Source organism: Dendropsophus ebraccatus, chromosome 3, assembly GCF_027789765.1.
Source record: "Dendropsophus ebraccatus isolate aDenEbr1 chromosome 3, aDenEbr1.pat, whole genome shotgun sequence".
Taxonomy (NCBI): domain Eukaryota; kingdom Metazoa; phylum Chordata; class Amphibia; order Anura; family Hylidae; genus Dendropsophus; species Dendropsophus ebraccatus.
Window position 1 is genome coordinate 147,810,875 of NC_091456.1, and position 19,880 is coordinate 147,830,754.

The 19,880-nt window shown below is 39.5% G+C and overlaps 1 protein-coding gene across 14 annotated transcripts in view; it reads right to left on the reverse strand.

Annotated features, from left to right (window-relative positions):
- Positions 1 to 19,880, reverse strand: part of MEF2C (myocyte enhancer factor 2C) — a 209,541-nt gene that overhangs the window by 61,380 nt on the left and 128,281 nt on the right. For all 14 annotated transcript variants that reach the window (XM_069962894.1, XM_069962899.1, XM_069962892.1 and 11 more), the window contains one exon: positions 10,803 to 11,006. In XM_069962894.1, the coding sequence (XP_069818995.1) occupies positions 10,803 to 11,006 (204 nt within the window). The remainder of the gene's footprint in view (positions 1 to 10,802; positions 11,007 to 19,880) is intronic.

The following is a 19,880-nucleotide window of genomic DNA, read 5'->3' on the forward strand; positions in this document are numbered from 1 at the left end:
CGACATTTCTACGGCTTCACGCCGTCATTTGAAATGGCGGCGTGAAGCCGTAGAAACGTCGTGTCACTTGGATTGCTGTTTGCTGTTTGCTATGATACAGTAAATCACCGTTGAACTTGATTCTAAGAGTGCCATGGACTTTCCTGATCATATATATATATATATATATGTATATATATATATATACATATACTGTCCTCTTAGTAATGTCGAAGAAATATCTCCTGATATAAACTGAAGGGCGTATATACAATAATACCCTGTGGTCAGGTATAAGGTTTTAGTAAGGCAGGGGTAGCAATAAATGATATTGGATTTATTATGATAAATTACACATGGTAGGTAGTGGTTGATTTATACATACAGTATATGGCTAGGTTCATGTATAAATGACAGCAACCTTTTATAACAATGGCCGTCTTTTAAAACAATGTCCATCATTGCGGACGTTATTTGCGCAATGATGGCCATTATTATAAAAGACGGCTGTAATTTTTACATAGTGTGAACCTAGCCTATGCCTGTATACTCATGGTGTGACCCTAACCATAACTTCCTATTCAGACAAAAAGTAAGTAGCAGTCACACTGGAGTCTACAGATGTCATGAACATAGATTTCAGTATTATCTTACTTCTATGTATCAATTAACCGGACTCCACCTCTAACTATGCTCTTTCATTAAACACAACAAAAACAAGCCTTTAGAATTCATAAAACATATATTGATTTTAATTTAAAAAAAAAAAATCCCATTAGTGGTGTATTCTGTCCCCCCCCCCATCAGTGAATGGTTTCATTGTAGCTAACAATATGGTGTTTGTATGAAACCATGTACCTGTAGATTGTGTGAAAAAGAAAAAGTCAGGAAAGTTTCAGACAGCAAGGTCTGTGAAACAATGCCTTGTCTTTCCGAGAGTGTTTACGATCAATGTGAAAACATATATCCTTGGGCTGAAATGTTTAGTGGCACCCAGAAGTCTGAAGAGCACGGCTCTGGCCTGTGGTTTTTTCAAGGTCACTTTATCATTGCTTGCATTCTCAAAGGGATCTCTGAATGAATAGGACTGGGTTACTCAGGCTCCTATTCCACGCCTATTCCTCTTCATTTTCCTTGGCAGGGCTGTGAGCCGGTCTATTTTTAGCAGGATGGCTTTCTATTTTTAGGTGACTACCAGTTAACAGACATTTATTAGGAAAAAGAAAAGAAAAACAAAAGAGGGAGGAGATAACACTTCCCTTTGCGTATTGTAAAGCAAGTCTCCAACCTGTAACTCCGGGCATTTCAGCTGCTTTCAATCTTGGAAAAATAAAGAGAATTTGGAGTTCAGTGATTTAAAAATAAACCTTCCCTCTGGCAAAGAGACTAAAATACAACAAGCTGTTACTATGCGAAACAGTGTCAGTGCAAACAAAGAGCATTCTTCTATGGCCAGATTGGAAGAAATGCTTCACTGCTACAACCATATGAGAATATTACATGCAACGTTTTTCCACAATGCCAGCCAAATGGGATTTTTCTGAAGGGGAAAAAAAAAAAAGGACACTTCTGCAATTGTAAACTGGAACTTTGGCTACCAAGAGAGGGAATGCACTGTAAGGAGTTCAGGTTGACATATAAGGGCAAGTTTTTGTCCGTCATTAAACTATTTACCAGCAAATTCCCATAAGGTTTAACTAGAGGCACAGTCCAAGGACCGAGAGTACTTACACATAAGATATTGTGGGAGAACTCGGATGAAGTTAGTAAACGCCCCACAACATCCTTATAAGTTTCATGAATAAATGATATAGCATCAAAACTTTCTATAGAGATCACTCATGCCAGTCCCTGTTCCTAATGGAAACGTGAAGAAAATCGATGCAAACCCAAAGAGAACATGCAATTTCCTTGTAAATTTAGCCCCTGCATTAGAGCATTCAGAACCATATTACATCTAGGGAACAGTGCTCTGAGCCAACATGCTACCAGATATCCACTAGCTATGCACCTCCTGTTCTTATACAGAACATAGGGGATTAACAACATCAGTTTTATTTTATTATATACAATGTAATGGGAATCTGTTAGCTGTAATTCAGGTTCCAAACTGCTAATGCTGTTAGATAGCTGTTAGGTCAAGATGACACATAGTACCTCTCATATGTCTGTCTGTGCTTCTAGAACATATAAAAATGATTTATACTCCAGTGCAAAGAGTCAATGAGGTTATCCTAAACTCCTGATCTGCTGAAAGCTGGAATGGCAACTCTCTCCCCTACCATCCCTGAGCCTGCTTGGGGCTCAGCTTGCAGCTGGCTCAAAATCAAGCAGGGTCAGGGATGGGAGTGGGAGCAAGGAGGCATTTCAGCTTGCAGCAGATCAGGAGCTTGGGAAAGCCTCATTGCACTGGAAAATAAAATAATTTTTCTACATCATGGAAGCGCAGACAGATATATAAAAAGTATCATGTGTCTCCTTGACCTAACAGCGTCTAACAGTGTCAGCAGTTTGAAACGTTAATTTCAGTTGACAGATTCCCTTTAAAAGGCTTCAGTATGTTCCCACTTTGGGAACATATTTGGGAAGGCGGCCGTCTTATAGTATGGAAAGCCATAGTATGGAAAGCCATTTTTCACATACACTGAAATAATGTTATGAATTTATTAATCCATGCATCCAAAATTAACACCACCCCTTTCCTTAGGTTGTATTTGATATAACAACCTGGGTCTATTCCGTTCAATGAAAGTGAGCTGCAATACCTCACAGAAACTGAAAACTGAGTGGCACTGTTTCTGAAAAAAAAAAAAAAAAAAAAAAGTTATGACTGTCTCCTTTAAGACCTATGTGACTACTCTACTTCACATCACCCTTTACCACGCTTTGCTTTTCACAATATAATTTCTGTATTGTTCACTTCTAAGAGGACTAGCATGAATAGTTTGTGACAGTAAATGAGTGCCACATTCCGGTTCGAGTGAGGTGCTGTACAATTGCTCAGAGAGATGAAACCACTCAACTAATATAATTACTGATACTTGGCATTGGCAGTAGAAGAATAAATTGTCAACAAGCTGTTTGTACTCTACAGCTGTTATTACATGTGTTACGATTGGATGTAATCATTGTCACATTGAAATCATAAACAGAATTGTATTTCCTTATGTAACATAGTCCTGGGGCATCGAAATTACTCAGCATTACATTTCTAATTCCTAATAGAATTGTCTGTATGACAGCCTTGTGATCAACGCGGCCGGAGATGAGGCTTTGTATGCTGCATAGAACAATCACTTACACAAATAATATAATTAATGAGAACGATGTTTGAAACAGTCCAACTGTTTCTTTACCTGCCAATGTCTTTTACCCTTTTAATTTTTACTTTTAGGTAAATGGGACCAGCTGCAATACCAGACACAGCTACTGAATAAGAGTGGCGCTGTTCCTAAAGAACAAGTTCTTTTTTTAATATCATAAAACGCATTTTACGCAAGTCAAACAGGGTAAGATAAAAAGAATAAAGACTGAGACATATTCCCAGGATTAGGAAGGCCCCCTGCCCTGACAACCCATCAGCAACTAAATCATACCCTAGAGGGGATGTTAGGATGAGAGAAGGAGCCACCTACATTTAGTCATTGGCTGTGGCATCTAAGAAGTTAAATGGATAGAATCCGGTTTATTGCTTCTCTTAGCTCTCTCTCTCTCTCTCGCTTTTTCTCTCTCTGGAACTGTCCAGAGCAGCAGCAAATCCCCATAAAAAACCTCTCCTGCTCTGGAAAATTCCTGTCACGGACAGAGGTGGCAACAGAAAACACTGTGTCAGACTAAAAAAAAAAATATATACATCACTTCCTGCAGGACATACAGAAGATGATAAGTACTGGAAGACTTGAAATTTATAAATCAAGGTAATTTACAAATCTGTATCATTTTTGACACCAGTTGATCTGAAAATATATATTTTTTCTTCATAATGAAGAAACAGTATTAACAATATATTATGGGGTAAGAAGGTGTTAAAGAGGACTTGTGGCCTCATCTAAAATGTCTGTAGCAAATTTCTCATAAACTTTTAGGCTTTGTTCACACAACGTCAAAAATATTGAAAAGGCGACCGATTTAGCTATTTTAAAAATGTCCATTTTTGCCGCGATTTAAGGGACTGCAATGGCAATACATTGCAATCAATGGAAAGACAGACGTCCAATGCGCACAATGTATTGAATAGCGGATGTTTTTACCGCAGACCTCAAAATAATGAACATGATCATTAGTTTCGGACATCTTTTACAAACAGCGGACGTTTTTATTAGTAGTTCACACACAGTTTTTCTTTTGTCACCGTCCTTTCTCCGTTTTTACTATTAAATTTAACAGACTTTTCAAGTAAGCCGCACCCAAAGTCCAATTAGCAACTCATAATCCACATGTACAAACACAAGTCATTGTACTAAGGGGAGGTCAGGCTGCTATATGACGTCTGTTATTTTACGCTCAAAATGACGGACGTCATTTTAAATGGAGCTAAAAAAAAAGGTTGTGTGAACATAGCCATAGATCGTTGTTGTTGTTATTCAGCCTGAAAGTTTATGAATACATTAACATCTGAGTGTTACTATTCCCTCTTGTAAAGGTGTGTGTGTCTCTGTCTAGTTGGATACTGTCAGCAGTGATTGGACAAAGTCAGAATGTGCCAACAGATAACACCCAGTTAATTTATTCATAAAGTTTTCTAGTAGATTTCTAAGAAAAGAATCTCTGGAACTTTTATGCCATACGTAACACATACACTAAAAAGCTATAGAGTATAAGGCTCATATCCTAGAGAGTGGATGTAGCATACAGCAGGCAGTACCTATGCAGTCACGTTGGAGCTGGTAAGCTCTTTCCACGTGGTCAGCAGTGGCTGCAGAGCATAGCTCCTTCCTATAACATGTATGTATAAGCTGCATGCCAGCATCAGATTTCTGCTGAAATGGTACCATGAGCTTCACAAATGCCAGTCTCATTCAGCCCTCACGCAGGATTAATCGCTCATGTGGAGCCAGGTATTTTGTGGAAAGACAAACTTTCCTTTCAATAGGGCATGAATCCATTATAAACAGGTGACATAACTAAAACAGTATGCGCCCAGCACCTAGAAAACCTTATATTGGTCAGAGGTAAAACGTGCCTAGTTTGTTATATTTACCTTGGATATATTGTAATGGCAAAACAATACAATCACTGATTCCTTACAAACGGTCACAGTCTTCCAGGCTGGCAGTCAAAGGTTTAATAGGACAAAGCTAAATCCTAATCTTACAGTGCATCTTAATTATTGTCAGGATTGAAAACATCATTGGGCTTACACAGCCAGTCATTACCTCCACAACCTCTAGAAATCATTGACATGGCAGATTATTTTTTCTTCAATACTATTCAAAACATCCCAACAGGTGACTTGACACAAGCCAGATCCCCAGACCTTGCTACTTGCTCTTAAGATGTGACAGGCTAATGCAAAATAAGACAATCAAGAAAATGGGATTGCCGGATTGCTGTCAGGGGCGCACGTGGGTGATCAGCACGGATTGGAATGGAATGTCACATGCCGTAAGCGGAATCAGTCGCCTGTGGACTAAGCTCTGTTTTATTATGTCCTGTGGAAGCTACAGAAGAGTAAAGTAATGGACTGTGGACTCTATTACACTATATATGGTGCAGCAATGTGGCACAGTTATTAGCACTAACCAAGCCATTTGCATTTAACCAGGGAAATATCTTCATGGAGTTAATGTATTTATGTGGGTTTCCTCCGGGCACTTCTAGGTTAATTGACTTCCAATCCTAAGAAATTAGCCCTATTGTCCATATGCCTTAGGTGGAAATTACATTCAAAGCTCCACTAGGGATAAGGAGGGCTAGTAATGGGAAAGGATACACCATGATGAATCTCTCCTATACATGTGAGAGACTAGGATTCTATCATTCTATCTATCTATCTATCTATCTATCTATCTATCTATCTATCTATCTATTCATCTATTATCTATCTATCTATCTATCTATCTATCTATCTATCTATCTAATATCTATCTATCTATCTATCTATCTATCTATCATCTATCTATTATCTATTATCTATCTATCTATCTATCTAATATCTATCTATCTATCTATATATCTATCTATCTACCTACCTACCTATTATCTATCTATCTATGTATCTATCTTCTATCTATTATCTATCTATCATCTATCTCCTATCTATCTATCTATCTATCTATCTATCTATCTATCTATCTATCTATCTATCTATCTATCCATTATCTATCTATCTATCTATCTATCTATCTATCTATCTATTATCTATCTATCTATTATCTATCTATCTATCTATCTTTCTTTCTTTCTTTCTTTCTATCAATCTTCTGAAATGTCAGAGTTGTCATTTTCATTGTAACTCTTCATTGCCTATTATAAACATCATTTGGAATTGGATGTGTTCAAACAGGAAGTCTTAACATGTTGCTGTCACTTTAAAAAACTTTTCACATGTCATACAGATATGTCAAAGGTTATCGGTTGGGGTCTGAATGTTTAGGCCCCCACTAATCTCTAGATATAACCAGGGCATACACCTCAGCTCTTCTTTCCCCAGCTCTCTAAGCCCCCATGCCTTTTCAGGAGTCTGGTTCTATAGTAAGTCTATGGAGCCTGTGACGTAGCTAAAGTTTTTTTTTTTTTTTTTTTTTTTTTTTGTGACAGTAATGCTTTACTGTCACAAATCCATTGTGTACGCTCCATTGTGTAAACTGACAGGTTTTCTGCGGCCACATGTGCACGGCAGCACTAATTGGCTGAGCGGGACCGAAGCCGGGAGCCTGACATGCAGCCGCGTCGCCGAGCAGGTAATGTATACTCTCAGCGGCGGGCTGCGGGGATGCGGGCATCGGGGGGTTCACGCACATACTCAGAGTGGGATGTCAATCCCGCTGCAAGTATTTGCTCTATAGAGATGAATGGGACTGGATTCGCAGCAGATCTCGCTGCGAATCCACAGTGTGAAATCTGCTGTGGATCCGGTAGGTGTGAAGGCACCCTTAGGCTGTATTCACATGCAGAAGATCTAGAAATTTATGTTGTCTTCTTTATCAATACGAAGATTGCAGATAACCGGGTGCTTGCTGCAGAAACATCTTCATACAGATGAATAGAACTAATTTAGAATCTGAGAAATCTCTGCAAGATGTTAACAAGAGTGCAATATGGGCGAAGTTCTGTGCCTGTATTACAGAAGCAATCAGAACCCAATGTGAATCCGATTAGCTGAACTAACAGCCTGATAATAATTTAGTTCAGGTGATCAAATTCAGATTTTACCCTTGTCTAGCCTGAAGGCTAAGAATAACATGCACAAGTTTCCAGCTGTAACCAGGATTTCTATGTCTTCAGCAGATGCAATTTTGGACCTGAAATGGTATGTGAATATAAAGTCATATATTCAAAATAATATTTTTTTAAATAAAATAAATATTCTGTATATCCTCCCCACATAGACTATGCAGTACATTATCATCCACCGTAAGGAAGGAATATAGTAGCTCTTTATCACATCTGGCATGGTTGTTACGCAGCCAAAGATATTGTGAGTTGTATTATAATGTACCAGCACTTTTTTATGTCCTAACCATAGAACACTATGTTTCTGCTATTCAGTGGTCACTTGGACTTGGAAGCGTTCACATTTCTTCCATGTATAGAGTGCTACCAGACAAAGATATCTATGAATAGTCCCATTTATAAATGAGCATGAATATTCATGAACATTTCACCACAGATAAGGAGAAAACAATCTGAACTACCAGATCTCTGTATATCAGTGAGGGACTGTCTGTATTACACAAAGTCAATACTTACCTATTATTATTGATATCACTATATACATACTATGGAAAGGTCTAGACAGTGATAAATCATAATCTAATCTACAATAGCTGCATCCAGCTTCTGAACAATGACATATGCCCACATCTAGCAAATACAGTAACTGTGTTTAGCTTCTCTTGAAATCGAACTTCTGTCACCCACTTACTTTCTTACTCAAACACTATTTCTAAAAAATAAAAAAAATAAAATACCTAGTAGGCTTACAATGGGTATGTCCAACATCCACAACATCCACCCCATTACCCACAAGAAATTCCTGCTCAGTCATTCTTTATCTCAGGCAGGCTCCTTTTTTTGCCCAGCAAACGGTTAAACAGACATTTTTATTGTGTCAAATCAGGAACATGATTCTGCCCATTAAAAAAATAAAATAAAAATCAATAAAAACTATATCCCCCTAGACTAACCTTGGCTTTAATGAGGAGACACTTCTGAGTAATTTTCATTGTTTTTTTTTTATAAATTTGTAACCATTTTCAAACTATAGGAGTTTTATTGTTTGTACCTTTCAATGAATAGTCAGATTGACAGGAACGTAAAGGAGAAGTCCAGGCGTTTTGAAGATTCGGCAGCTGGCAGGAGCAGGGGGGAGTTTAATAACAAGTACGAACTTGCCTCTCCAGGATCTCCAGGGTGTGCATATCACGACGCGGCTGATGAACTGGCCGCTCAACCAGTTAGTGATTGGGACTGAATGCCGCTCAAGTCACTGATTGGCTGAGCGACCAGCCCATCAGCCAGGACAGGCATTGTGACATCATCCCAACTCAAAGGAAAATGCCTTCTGGCGGGGGTCCCAAGGCCAGTCCCGCTATTCACCCCAGGCACGGCACGGGAACAGGTAAGTACATACTCATTATTAAATTCCCCCCTGCCCGACGACTTCTGGATTTTCAAAACAGACAGATTTCTCCTTTCAATGCAAAATGAGGTGTGAATGCTAAGCTTAGGGGGTGCAGTCAGGAAGGTGAGGTGGTGTGAATCATGTTTAGGGGGATGTAATTATTATATCTCTTTAGCCCAGCATTCACGCTCCATTTTTTATTATAAATATTAAAGTTCCCGCGCATCTGACTATTTAGTAAAAAGTACAAAGAGTCAACAAAATGGTAAAATGCCTCCAAGGAATAGGGACGAGGGGCCGGAGTGGTAAGTAATGGAAAAAAAGTTGGGATTAGAGTACCAGAGCCTGCAAAATTATATAAAAACTATTTCTATGGACTGACCACAAGTCACCAGTAACAGCTGTGAAGTATACAAGATATGTAAGTCGACACTATCTAGATGTTATGATAAAGGCTTAAGATCGCATACCTTGAATGGAATAAAAATGATCAAGCATTTCAGTACAGTGATAAGTAAGGAATGTCAAGCAGATTATTATTGGACCTAAAAATAGTAAAGTTTTAGGAAAAAGTTTGCTGTCCTTTGAAAAGTAACAGGGGCCTATCCATGTGTTTGGTATCTATTTTACAGAAGCTTTTGTATGAATAATAATCTCAGATGTGCACCAAATGATGTGCATTGGACCTGACTGTATATCTCTGTGTAGACTGCACATGGAGAAAATATTTTTCTTTTTCTGGCTGGGTGGTCTCAAGAACACAGTATGAGCAAACCCAACGCTGCCACGTACACATCTGCACAATGGCTTTCTACAGAAGCCACAATATATGGAAACATTAGGAAGAAACTACTCCTCTATGGATTCCAAATTTAAAGGGACTTTGCTACCAGATTTAAAGGGCATAAAGGCAGACCATGTGGATGGTAAAAAAGTAAAAAAGATAATATACACGTACAGTGTTAGGGTAGGATGGTATTACATCAAGTAGATCAGGGCTCCTTTAAGGTGCCTACTACATAGCTCCACCACCATAAGTTGCATGATTGTTGGCTTTTTTTGTGTGGCCCTTTACATCTTAAACTGTTGGATATGCATCCCCTATTACGCAGGAAGATGTGCAGCCAAAAAACAATGGTTATTTAACCAGCTTAGAAAAACATGGCTGCTTTCTTACTTTCTGTGGAAACAACATGGTGTTATTAAAACAGTAACAACATGGCTGCCACGTAGAGTAGTTACACTTGGTTAGTTAAGCTTGTCTATTTTTTTCAGAAAAAGATACAGTACCTCAGAACTACTTCTAAAACAAAGCTAGAACTAGAACGTATGCAAAGCTTGTTCATTGACTGGTAACATCTTTTAAAGGGGTTATCCAGGTTTAGAAAAACTTGGCTACTTTCTTCCAAAAACAGCACGACTCTTGTCTTTAATTTGGGTGGGGTTTTACAATTAGGCTCCATTCACTTCAGTGGAACTGAGTTGGAAAACCACACCCAAACTGAAGACAAGAGTCGTGCTGTTTTTGGAAGAAAGGAGCCATGTTTTTCTAAGCCTGGATAACCCCTTTAAAAGATATTACCAGCAAATGAACAAGCTTTGCACATTCATTAGCTGATTGTTCAATCTATTATACGGCCTGTTCTAGTAGTAGTAGTACTGACGTACTGTATCTTTCCTAAAAAGAAAAACAGACAAGCTTAACCAAATGTAACTACTCTACATGGCAGCCATGTTATTATTGTTTAATAGGACCATATTGTTTACATAATCTCCAAATTCTACATGGATGTACTATATTGTCAGGGATGGGGAAACTTTGGCCCTTCAGCTGTTGCAAAACTACGATTCCCATCATGCCTGGACAGCCAAAGCTTCACTTTGGCTGTCCAGGCATGATGGGATATGTAGTTTTTCAACAGGTGGAGGGCTGAAGGTTACCCATCCCTTATATTGGGGGACATTTTATAGTATGGTCAGCTGCAGAACCACAAGAAAGACATGTAACTGGCATGACAAAAAAAATATACAATCTTACCTCTACAATGTCTGAATTTGTTCGACTTTCATGCGGCTCGTTGTATTCTGTATATTTCAACAAAACCTTATCCATATCCGTGCTGGCATACTGGAAGAGTTTGTTAGTGCTGTTGAAGATGATAAGAGCGATCTCACAGTCGCATAATACACTCAACTCGTAGGCCTTCTTCATTAACCCAAACTTTCTCTTCGTAAATGTCACCTGGAAAAAAAAAAGATTATTAAAACTAAGACCACGATAATGAGGACATTAGCATATTACACCTTCTTATGAGAGTGTCTGTCATCACTGTGTGTTTTCATGTGAACTGAAAAGAAATCAATATTCTGTTTAGAGACTCAATGTATTTTTCGTACAGATGATTTCACAATGACTTTTCAGTCAAGAAACAAGGAAGCACCTTTCACATAAGAGCTTAGGGTCCTATTCCACGGGCTGAGGAGGGCCCGATCAACGATGTAAACGAGCGTCGATCTGCTGGATCGCCGCTCGTTTACTGGGCCTATTCCTCAGCCCGATGATCGTTGAGCGAGGGCTGCAATGACATCGTTACCGATGTCCTTGCAGCCTTTGCAGCATCATACATTACCTGTCCAGGCTTCTTCTCCAGCTGACAGGCCACACTCAGCCAATCACAGGCCGCGGCGGTCCCGGCCTGTGATTGGCTGAACGCTCCGTCAGCTGACTGGCCATTCTGAAGATAGAGTGTGCGGGACCCGGGGATGAAGACAGCGCAAAGAAGAAGCCTGGGCAGGTAATGTATGATGCTGCTTGTCAAATCGTTGGTCGCCCACCGTGCACCGCTATTCAACCATAGCGATGCGCGGTGGGGGAACAATGATTTTAGGTCTGGCCCTAAATGAACGATCAGCACGATGACACGATCATCGGTTGATCGTTTTCTCTATTTCACCGAACGATAATCGGCCGAATCGGGCCAAATGGGGCCGATCCGGCCGATTATCGTTACTGTGGAATAGGGCCCTTAGAAACATGGCCTCTCGGTGCAATCTAACTGAACCAACATCGGCACCTATGTATGCCACGTTAAGATCAACAATCTCTATGTGGTAAGGGAGGTGCCATCTGTGCCTTTTTTTTCTTTCTTTCTTTTTCAGCTGTTATATAGACTGCACATAGTCTGTCTTCTTCTGGACATTGCAGTACTGTATTTTCCTACTGTCATGGGGCAATTGTCATCTTCCTCATAGGGCTTTTTGCCTTCCTCTAGATCTACAAAGTAGGGTTTCTCTGGGTTGAACATGATGGACTCTTCTTTCAACCTTATTGACTATGTTGCTATGTTACTATGCTTTGTCCTTTTCATACCACTACAGCGGCAGATCAGGTGCCCCGATCAAGGCCCCAAAGGGCCAAAAAATTGGTTTAAGTTTCACAGCTATGATCATAGTGGCATATGCCTGTTTTATGTGATGCTAACAGTTTGACACCCATGTTGTTGCATACTGACAAATAAAAAGACTTGCACATTCTATTGAATATACAGAAGAAGGCTATGGGTAGTTACAGATACAGCAGACCATCAGCTAGCAGTAGACCTCGGGGCTGGGACCAGTTGATCTCTTGATGTTAAACTGCCAGTCTGTTCTCCTTATGGCTTCAACCTATACATCTCATTGTACGTTCATGTTTCAGTGGGTCTGTCACTACTGTTTTCTAATGAGTCATATAAGGAATTACATCTTAACCAGTGCCAATAACTGGGCTGGACCTCCCACAATCCCTGAATCCCAAATTTATACTCTAGCACAAAGGGGGGGCGAGTAGCATGGAAGAAGACATGGCTGTAGGGCAAGTGTAATAATTACACATGGCTGATAAGGTTGTAATGAAAGCACCAGAGCATCTACAATTGTGCCTGTCTACGGGCCCTGTTCTAGGAGATCATTTTTATTATGCTAAATATCCGTAATGATAAACCCTAAGATCAGTCACAATAACTCTTCATGTCACAATAACCACCTTTAAATATTCATTTTCTATAATTTTTTAAAAACATTTTCATCACTTGTGTTATTGCTTTACACGATGACTATCTCAGCCGAGGACACCTCCAGCATAGATAGAGTCGGGATTACAGATGACTATAGACAAATTCACTTATTTTGACAGAGAATTTATCAAATTAATTAACGCATTGTCAATATGATGTATCACCAACACTTACACCCATCTGGGGCATGACGTGACAGGCAAGCACTTTTTTACACTTTTAACACCTGTTAAATCAGTATTACAGTCTGACACATTACTACAAAGTTAAAGCAGTATTGTACTAAAAGAAGCTTTTCTCTAAAATGTGTTATGGACACGTGGAGCGGAAAAAACTACAGCTTGAACATAAGACAGTACAGATGATAACACTTTATAAATGTCTATAGATGCACTATAGGCACTAAAAAAATGTAGCTCAATGCATCTCAATGTAGGTTTCATTTGGTGGACAGTTTTCCTCTTTATGATTGGTGGAGTAGGATTCCCACCTATCAGATTGTTATAACCTAATATGTGGGTATGGAATAGCACTGCAAGCTGGGAATACTCCTTTAAGGACCAAACATTTTAGTGCTGTCCTGTCTCAATTGCTGAATGACAGGGTGGGCCTGCAATATCATGACCCTATGATGGACGAACAGTGGACGAACAGCGGGACGGGTCAGTAACATACAGGTGACGTAGTGGTAGCCAGGGAGGTAAGTGTACTTTATTATTTTTAAATCGACCTATCCCTGGGCATATATTAAAAAATCCTCCTGCCCGGAGTACCCCTTTAAAGGGATTATCCAGAGCAGGAATAGATCCTACATGTTCTCCTCTCCGGCACTTTCTTACTTCCTTCTTGTTGTCTCAGAAGGATCTTACGAGGTGAGAGGGGGATGGGAGCATGTTGCAGGCAATGTTCAATAGCTGCCAAATCTCATCATATTTCCTGCGCCATCAAGCAGCTATTGGACATTGCTCCCTTTTCGAGTAGGTGGAGTTCCAGAAAGCAGGACAGATAGGATCTTTTCTGCTCTCTCAATAATCCCTTTAAGCTGTATGAGAGCTTGTATTTCGATGGTAGCTTCTGGAAAACTATTCTTAGGAAAGAACAGTGCTTGTACCTTGAAATGTATTGTTGCCTTAAAATAACATAAACTTTACAATATTGAAGCTGCAATTATTCATCCCCATTAACATGCAATAGTCACGTAATTACAACCCAGTAATTGATGTATTAATATCAGCTATGAGCCAACATTCTGTTTTCAGAGAGTAGAAAATACTGTGTACTGTACTGCAACACTTAACGGAAAAAAACAAAAAAAAAGCAGGCATACTGTAGAGATCAGATGCTGTATCGAAATGTATGAGTGACATTCAATCCATAATGATATCACTGACTTGCTTCAGTGCCAGGAAAGCCAACATGTTCTTCTGGTACACAACAGATCCTTAAATATGTATAATATTTATTGGAAGGAATCCTAAACTAAGAATATCTTTCTATTTGAATTTTGTGTTCAGAACACGTTGTTATGGTGATTGGTTAGTGGCATGGCTGTGAGGGTACAGACGTGCACAAGGTGTTCTTGTAATAACCAGAAAATTGGAATATAATTGCCGGTTAAGGATAAAACACGGGACGGCAATTTTAAAAGTAGGAAATTGGCAACAAAAAGTTTGCTATCAAATTCTATATTTTTTTTTTCCTTTCAAATTTGACTCAGTTCTAGATACATTTAAAGTCATTGTATTGACTATGATACGCTTCCTGAGAGCGTGTATAAACATTCCCATCCCCTGGCAACTCACTAGATAAGGTATTTAGCATATGTTTGGACAGCAACAAAATGTCAGATTCCAAATTTTACAGTTTAAACCTTGTTTTATATGGTTACATTCCAGATGTAATCCGAAACCAACTGCCACCCCAGTCGACGACTCGATGCCAGCTGGTAATGCCATAGGATTATGTAAGCACTTTAAACCCAGTCAGCAGGTCTGTAACCACTCAAAGAGCGACTCCCACATGCCTTTACTCTGTGCGTTTATCCTTTTCGGCTTAAGGAGCTTTCATGCTTATTACTAATACTACATACAAAATATTTTGTTAGAAATACATCACTAGTGGCACAAGGTGCACATTAATATAAAAACTAAATGGGAAATGAAGCTGCAGGCAAAGGGTTCTTGTTTTTTTGTGGAAATGTCAGATACGGTGAGCAACACTGCTGTCCTTTTATGAAAGACAAGACTATTTAAGAAAACCTAAGTGACAGGTGAACTATTACACATCTGCTGAGTCATGATATTCAAAAGTATTGCAGAACAATTCCATGGACAGCATATGCTATGCTAGGTAAATGAACTCTTACTTCTATATTGTGCTAGAGTCTGTGCTTTGTATAGTGCCTTTATATTATCCAAATTGTTGTATAATTGCATCCCCCTGCACTGGCCATGTTCACACAACGTTTTTTTTTCCTCTCCGTTTAAAATTATGTCCGTCATTTTGAGTTTAAAATGACGTCCATGATTTCGCTGTTAGGCCGCCTGTCAGTGCAATGACAGCTGTAGTTTAGGGTTCATTTACAAAGAAAGATTATCTGACAGATTATCTGCCAAAGATTTAAAGCCAAAGCCAGGAATGCATTTGAGAAGGGGAGAAATCTCAGGCTTTACTTTATTACCTGATCTCGTTTTATAGTCTGTTTCTGGCTTTGGCTTCACATCTTTGGCAGATAATATTTCTGTGTAAATGGACCCTCAGATGGACTAACTGCCCTTTTTTTATGTGTTTTTAATTGAAAAGTCCATTGAATTTAATAGTAAATTGGTAAAGGGATGGTGGAAAAAAGAAAAACTGTGAGTGAACAACTAAAAAAATTACGTCCGCTGTATGCAATAGACGTCCGAAAATAACTGACATGGTCATTATTTTGACGTCTGCGCAGACAACATCCATCATTTCATACACTGTGTGCATTGGGCATCTGTCATTCAATTGACTTTAATGCATTGTATTAAAGTCAATTACATTGCGGCAATAACGGACATCTTTTTAAATAGAAAAGGCAGCCGCCTTTTATCTTTTTTTTGATATTTTGTGAATATAGCCTAATTTCGCAAAACTTTAGGTTTCCTTCAGAACCGCATTTTACAGCTTACTTACATAAATGGTATCCATCTACTGCTGCTTTACTGTAATTTTAGGTAAGAGCTTTATGCACAATTTTACAGGTTGCTTCTGGACTCTGTCAGTATTTTATTGACAGACAACAATATTGCACTCTTCTGTACTACAGTCTGAGACTGCGTATATCAGATACCTGTACAAGTACAGTACATGAATATTAAATGGCTGGACTACTAAGAATGCATCGACCTAACTTTTAAACACACAAAGAGAAGCAGGTAGTGATATGCATAGAAAACGTGGCATCCCATAGCAAAGATTAACATTCAGGCCTTAAGGTTTTGCTTACATTCCACACCGCTTCATTCCTCACTACCTGTAACACTAGATCCTGGTCCTCATTCCATTTCTATGACTCAAGTACAATTTTTTTTTAGCTGCATTACCAGTGGAGATGATATCCCTTTGAAATTTCTCACTAGCTAATAAATTGGGAATCAGGCTAACTTGGAAAATGTACTCTAACCAACTCTAGCTCAGTGTTGAGTTTGGTCTATGTGTAGTCAGTTAACAGTGTCATCTGTAATAGATGAACTCAGACTGGGCAGGGGTATACAGCCCTTTAAATCTGTAAAATCTAGTAGCCTAGCAGTCATGTGGACCCATGGCAAACAATATTTATAATGTGTACATGATATATACAGTGTGTCCTATGGAAGACCAGTAGTTTCACACCCTGCCCGACCACTAATCTCCCCTATATGTAGACATCCCCACTTGGGGAATGTGACCTTACACTGGGTAAGTGGGGTCAGTCTGGGGCACCATGGGACACCTGCCTGGACACCACAGAGTGTTTAATATTGGACACTACAGGACACCATAAGACAATGGGACCTGCCACCGGTTAACGGGAAACAGATGCTAACTGGACCACTTTTCCATTTATCTGTCCACCTGCACATATAACCAAGGTACTGCTACTGATCCTACAGTTGCCGCACTGTTCATCTTACAGGTCAGAAGTATACTTACCGACCAATACATACAACATTACCAGAGGCACATGGTTTGCATCTCATACAGTATACTTACCCACCAATATAACATTACCAGAGGCACAAGGTCTGTGTCTACATAGACTTCTTACTGACCCAGAACACCCACGCCTCAATTTCATACCTGCTTTAATCAGAACATCAACTACAGTGAATACTATTGATGACAACTTTCAAGATTCACCGCCATAGAAAAGTCTGCCGTTCGCAAACTGATTAAACTAATTTGATATCTGACTAATACACATCACCCTACCTCCCTGATAAACCCGTTTACTTAGGCGAAGGAAATGTATTGGAAGACATGGGATGCACCCTATGACCTAATTCAGGGTTATAAAAAATATTGACCAATGAATTTCACACCAACATAAAATCTATCTTTTATTTGACCAGTTCATTACACTGAACTGACTTCACTTACCCAAAGTAGGGTCACATTCCCTGAGTGGGGACGGCCAGACATAGGGCATATTAGTGGTCAGACAGGGTATAATAGGTCTACAACTACTGGTCTTCTACAGGACACAATGTATATTATGCGCAAAGTTACTACCGGTGGCAAAACTATGTTTCTGTATGTATTAACCAATAAAGGCTAAGTTTTATTCTACTTAGTAGAGTACTACAGGTTCTTCTTCAATTTCTCTCAAATTGCTCATCAATTTACACCCATGACCAGGCAGACACTTCTCACAGTCATTTTGGGTGCAACCTGAATCTCAGTGGACTCATGGAATATCAAACCGTTCTCCAGCTCCAGTAGAGGAGCACTTGAAGTGAACCTATAGTGTAATTCTACAATATTAAAATGTTTCACCTAGTGTAACCTGTAAGCTTTAGGATTATTTTGCCACTATCCACCATCTGTAAGTTGTGTGATTATTTTTAAAGGGTCACTAACAGCAGTTTGTTATGTTCCCAAAGAGCAGAAGATTTTGAGAATAAAGCTAGCTTCAGTGGTGGCAATGCTACTGCCCTCAATGCATTAATCCACACCTCCTGCCGACTGCTTCCCCATGAATAATCTGGTGCTTTGCAGGTATGAGGAGGCAGCAGGTTGGTGGGATAGATTAGAGCACCAGACGTTGAAGTCTCCCCCCATCCAGTACAACAATCCCCCAGGATTTAACAAAAACAGCACTTAGGATGAAAATGACCTTTATTCACAATGTCTTCGGCCCTACGGGAACATAACAGCAGATGAGAGACATCTAACCTGCCGTTACTTACCCATTATTTACATACCGCCATTTACAAAGGTAAATTCACAAACCACCATTTAAAGGTAAATTATGCCAAAGGGTAATTTCAGACTTTGGCTACATACAAACATAAGTAATTGAGTAATAAACATGGTAAAAGTTTTATGAGATCAAATAGCACAATTCTAAAACTATAATTTTGTTGTAATGGCAGTACTGTATCTTTGCTGTAGGAGAAAGGACACCGCACTGCAGACACTATGAAGTCAACAAAACTGAGCATTTTTTTTTATAGAAATAGATAAACAATACTGGGTTAGACCTTTCACATCCACAAATAGATCTGCTCTTTATTATACACACGTTTTTCATTTTCTATATTTAGTTCCTTTTTAAGGATGAAAAGTCGTTCCATCTTACAATGGAGCCAAATGGTATTGTTTATTTGCAAAGCTAAAAAGCTAAAAATAGTTTACATATCATTCTGATAGCTTCACTGGCCCACTCTTCTCCCCTCCTGCAAAAAACATCATTATCTACTCTTCCTGGCGTATTGTTCTGGAAGACGTGAACTTTTTTATATTCGGTTAAGCGCTGGTTTAATGAGTTTAAGTCATAACAAATGCAATGCGTTACGTCACGCTAGTATTGTTGGAGAAGGATGACCTTAGCTTCAGTTTTCCACTGGTGCAAAAATAGAGGAAGGCTGACAACTTCAGTTTTAGTGTGGCACCAAACAAAGTTTGTTTCTTAATTTCTTCTTTTACTTGATTAGAAGTGTATGGTAACCAAAGTATGATTGCTTCTTGTGATGTATTTTGTTGCTTTTGGCCTAAAATGCAATCATTAAGCTATTTGGTGTACACCAGGATTGCTATTTGATGGTTCATTAGCAAAACACTCACAGTAGTTGTGGGGCCTTGGAGCTAAAAGGTGCCCCCCTACCCCAGACAAAAGTACTTATTTACTGTACCATACTATTTACTGTAGTTTGACACTTTACTGCCTCCACAGGTAGTGCTGAGCTGCTAGCAGGATAGAAGTTTCATTTAAACTAGAAGCTTTTAGGCACCGTTCACATGAAGTAAAACTGGCGGAATTCCACCAGCCTCAGTGTCAAACTGGGAGTCTATGGGAGGCTTGCGTGCCTCCTCTCTCCTCGCTGAAGAATTGACATGTCCATTCTCTAGCGCGGAGAGAGGAGGCGCGCAAGATCCCATAGACTCCCAGTATGACACAGAGGCTGGTGGGATTCTGCCATTTTACCCCATGTAAATGGAGCCTTAGAACTGGATGTGGCTAATTTTCATGTGGTACCTTTCATATATCTGTCTGTGCTTCCTGGACGTAGAGAAATGCTTATATTCTATGGTACATGGGTCTCCAAACTGCGGCCCCCCAGCTGTTGCAATACTACATTTCCAATCATGCCTGGACAGCCAAATCCAAAGCTTTAGCTGTCCGGGCATGATGGGAATTGTGGGTTTGCAACAGTTGAAGCCGCAGTTTGGAGACCCATGCTCTGGTACAAAGAGTCAAAGAGGCATTTCTAAGCTCCTTTTCTGCTACAAGCTTAAACATCTCTTCTCTCTCTTCCCTGCTAGATTGACAACTAGAAGCTGAGTCCCAAGCAGGGTCAGGTATGGGGGGAGGAGTAATGAAGTGTTAAAGC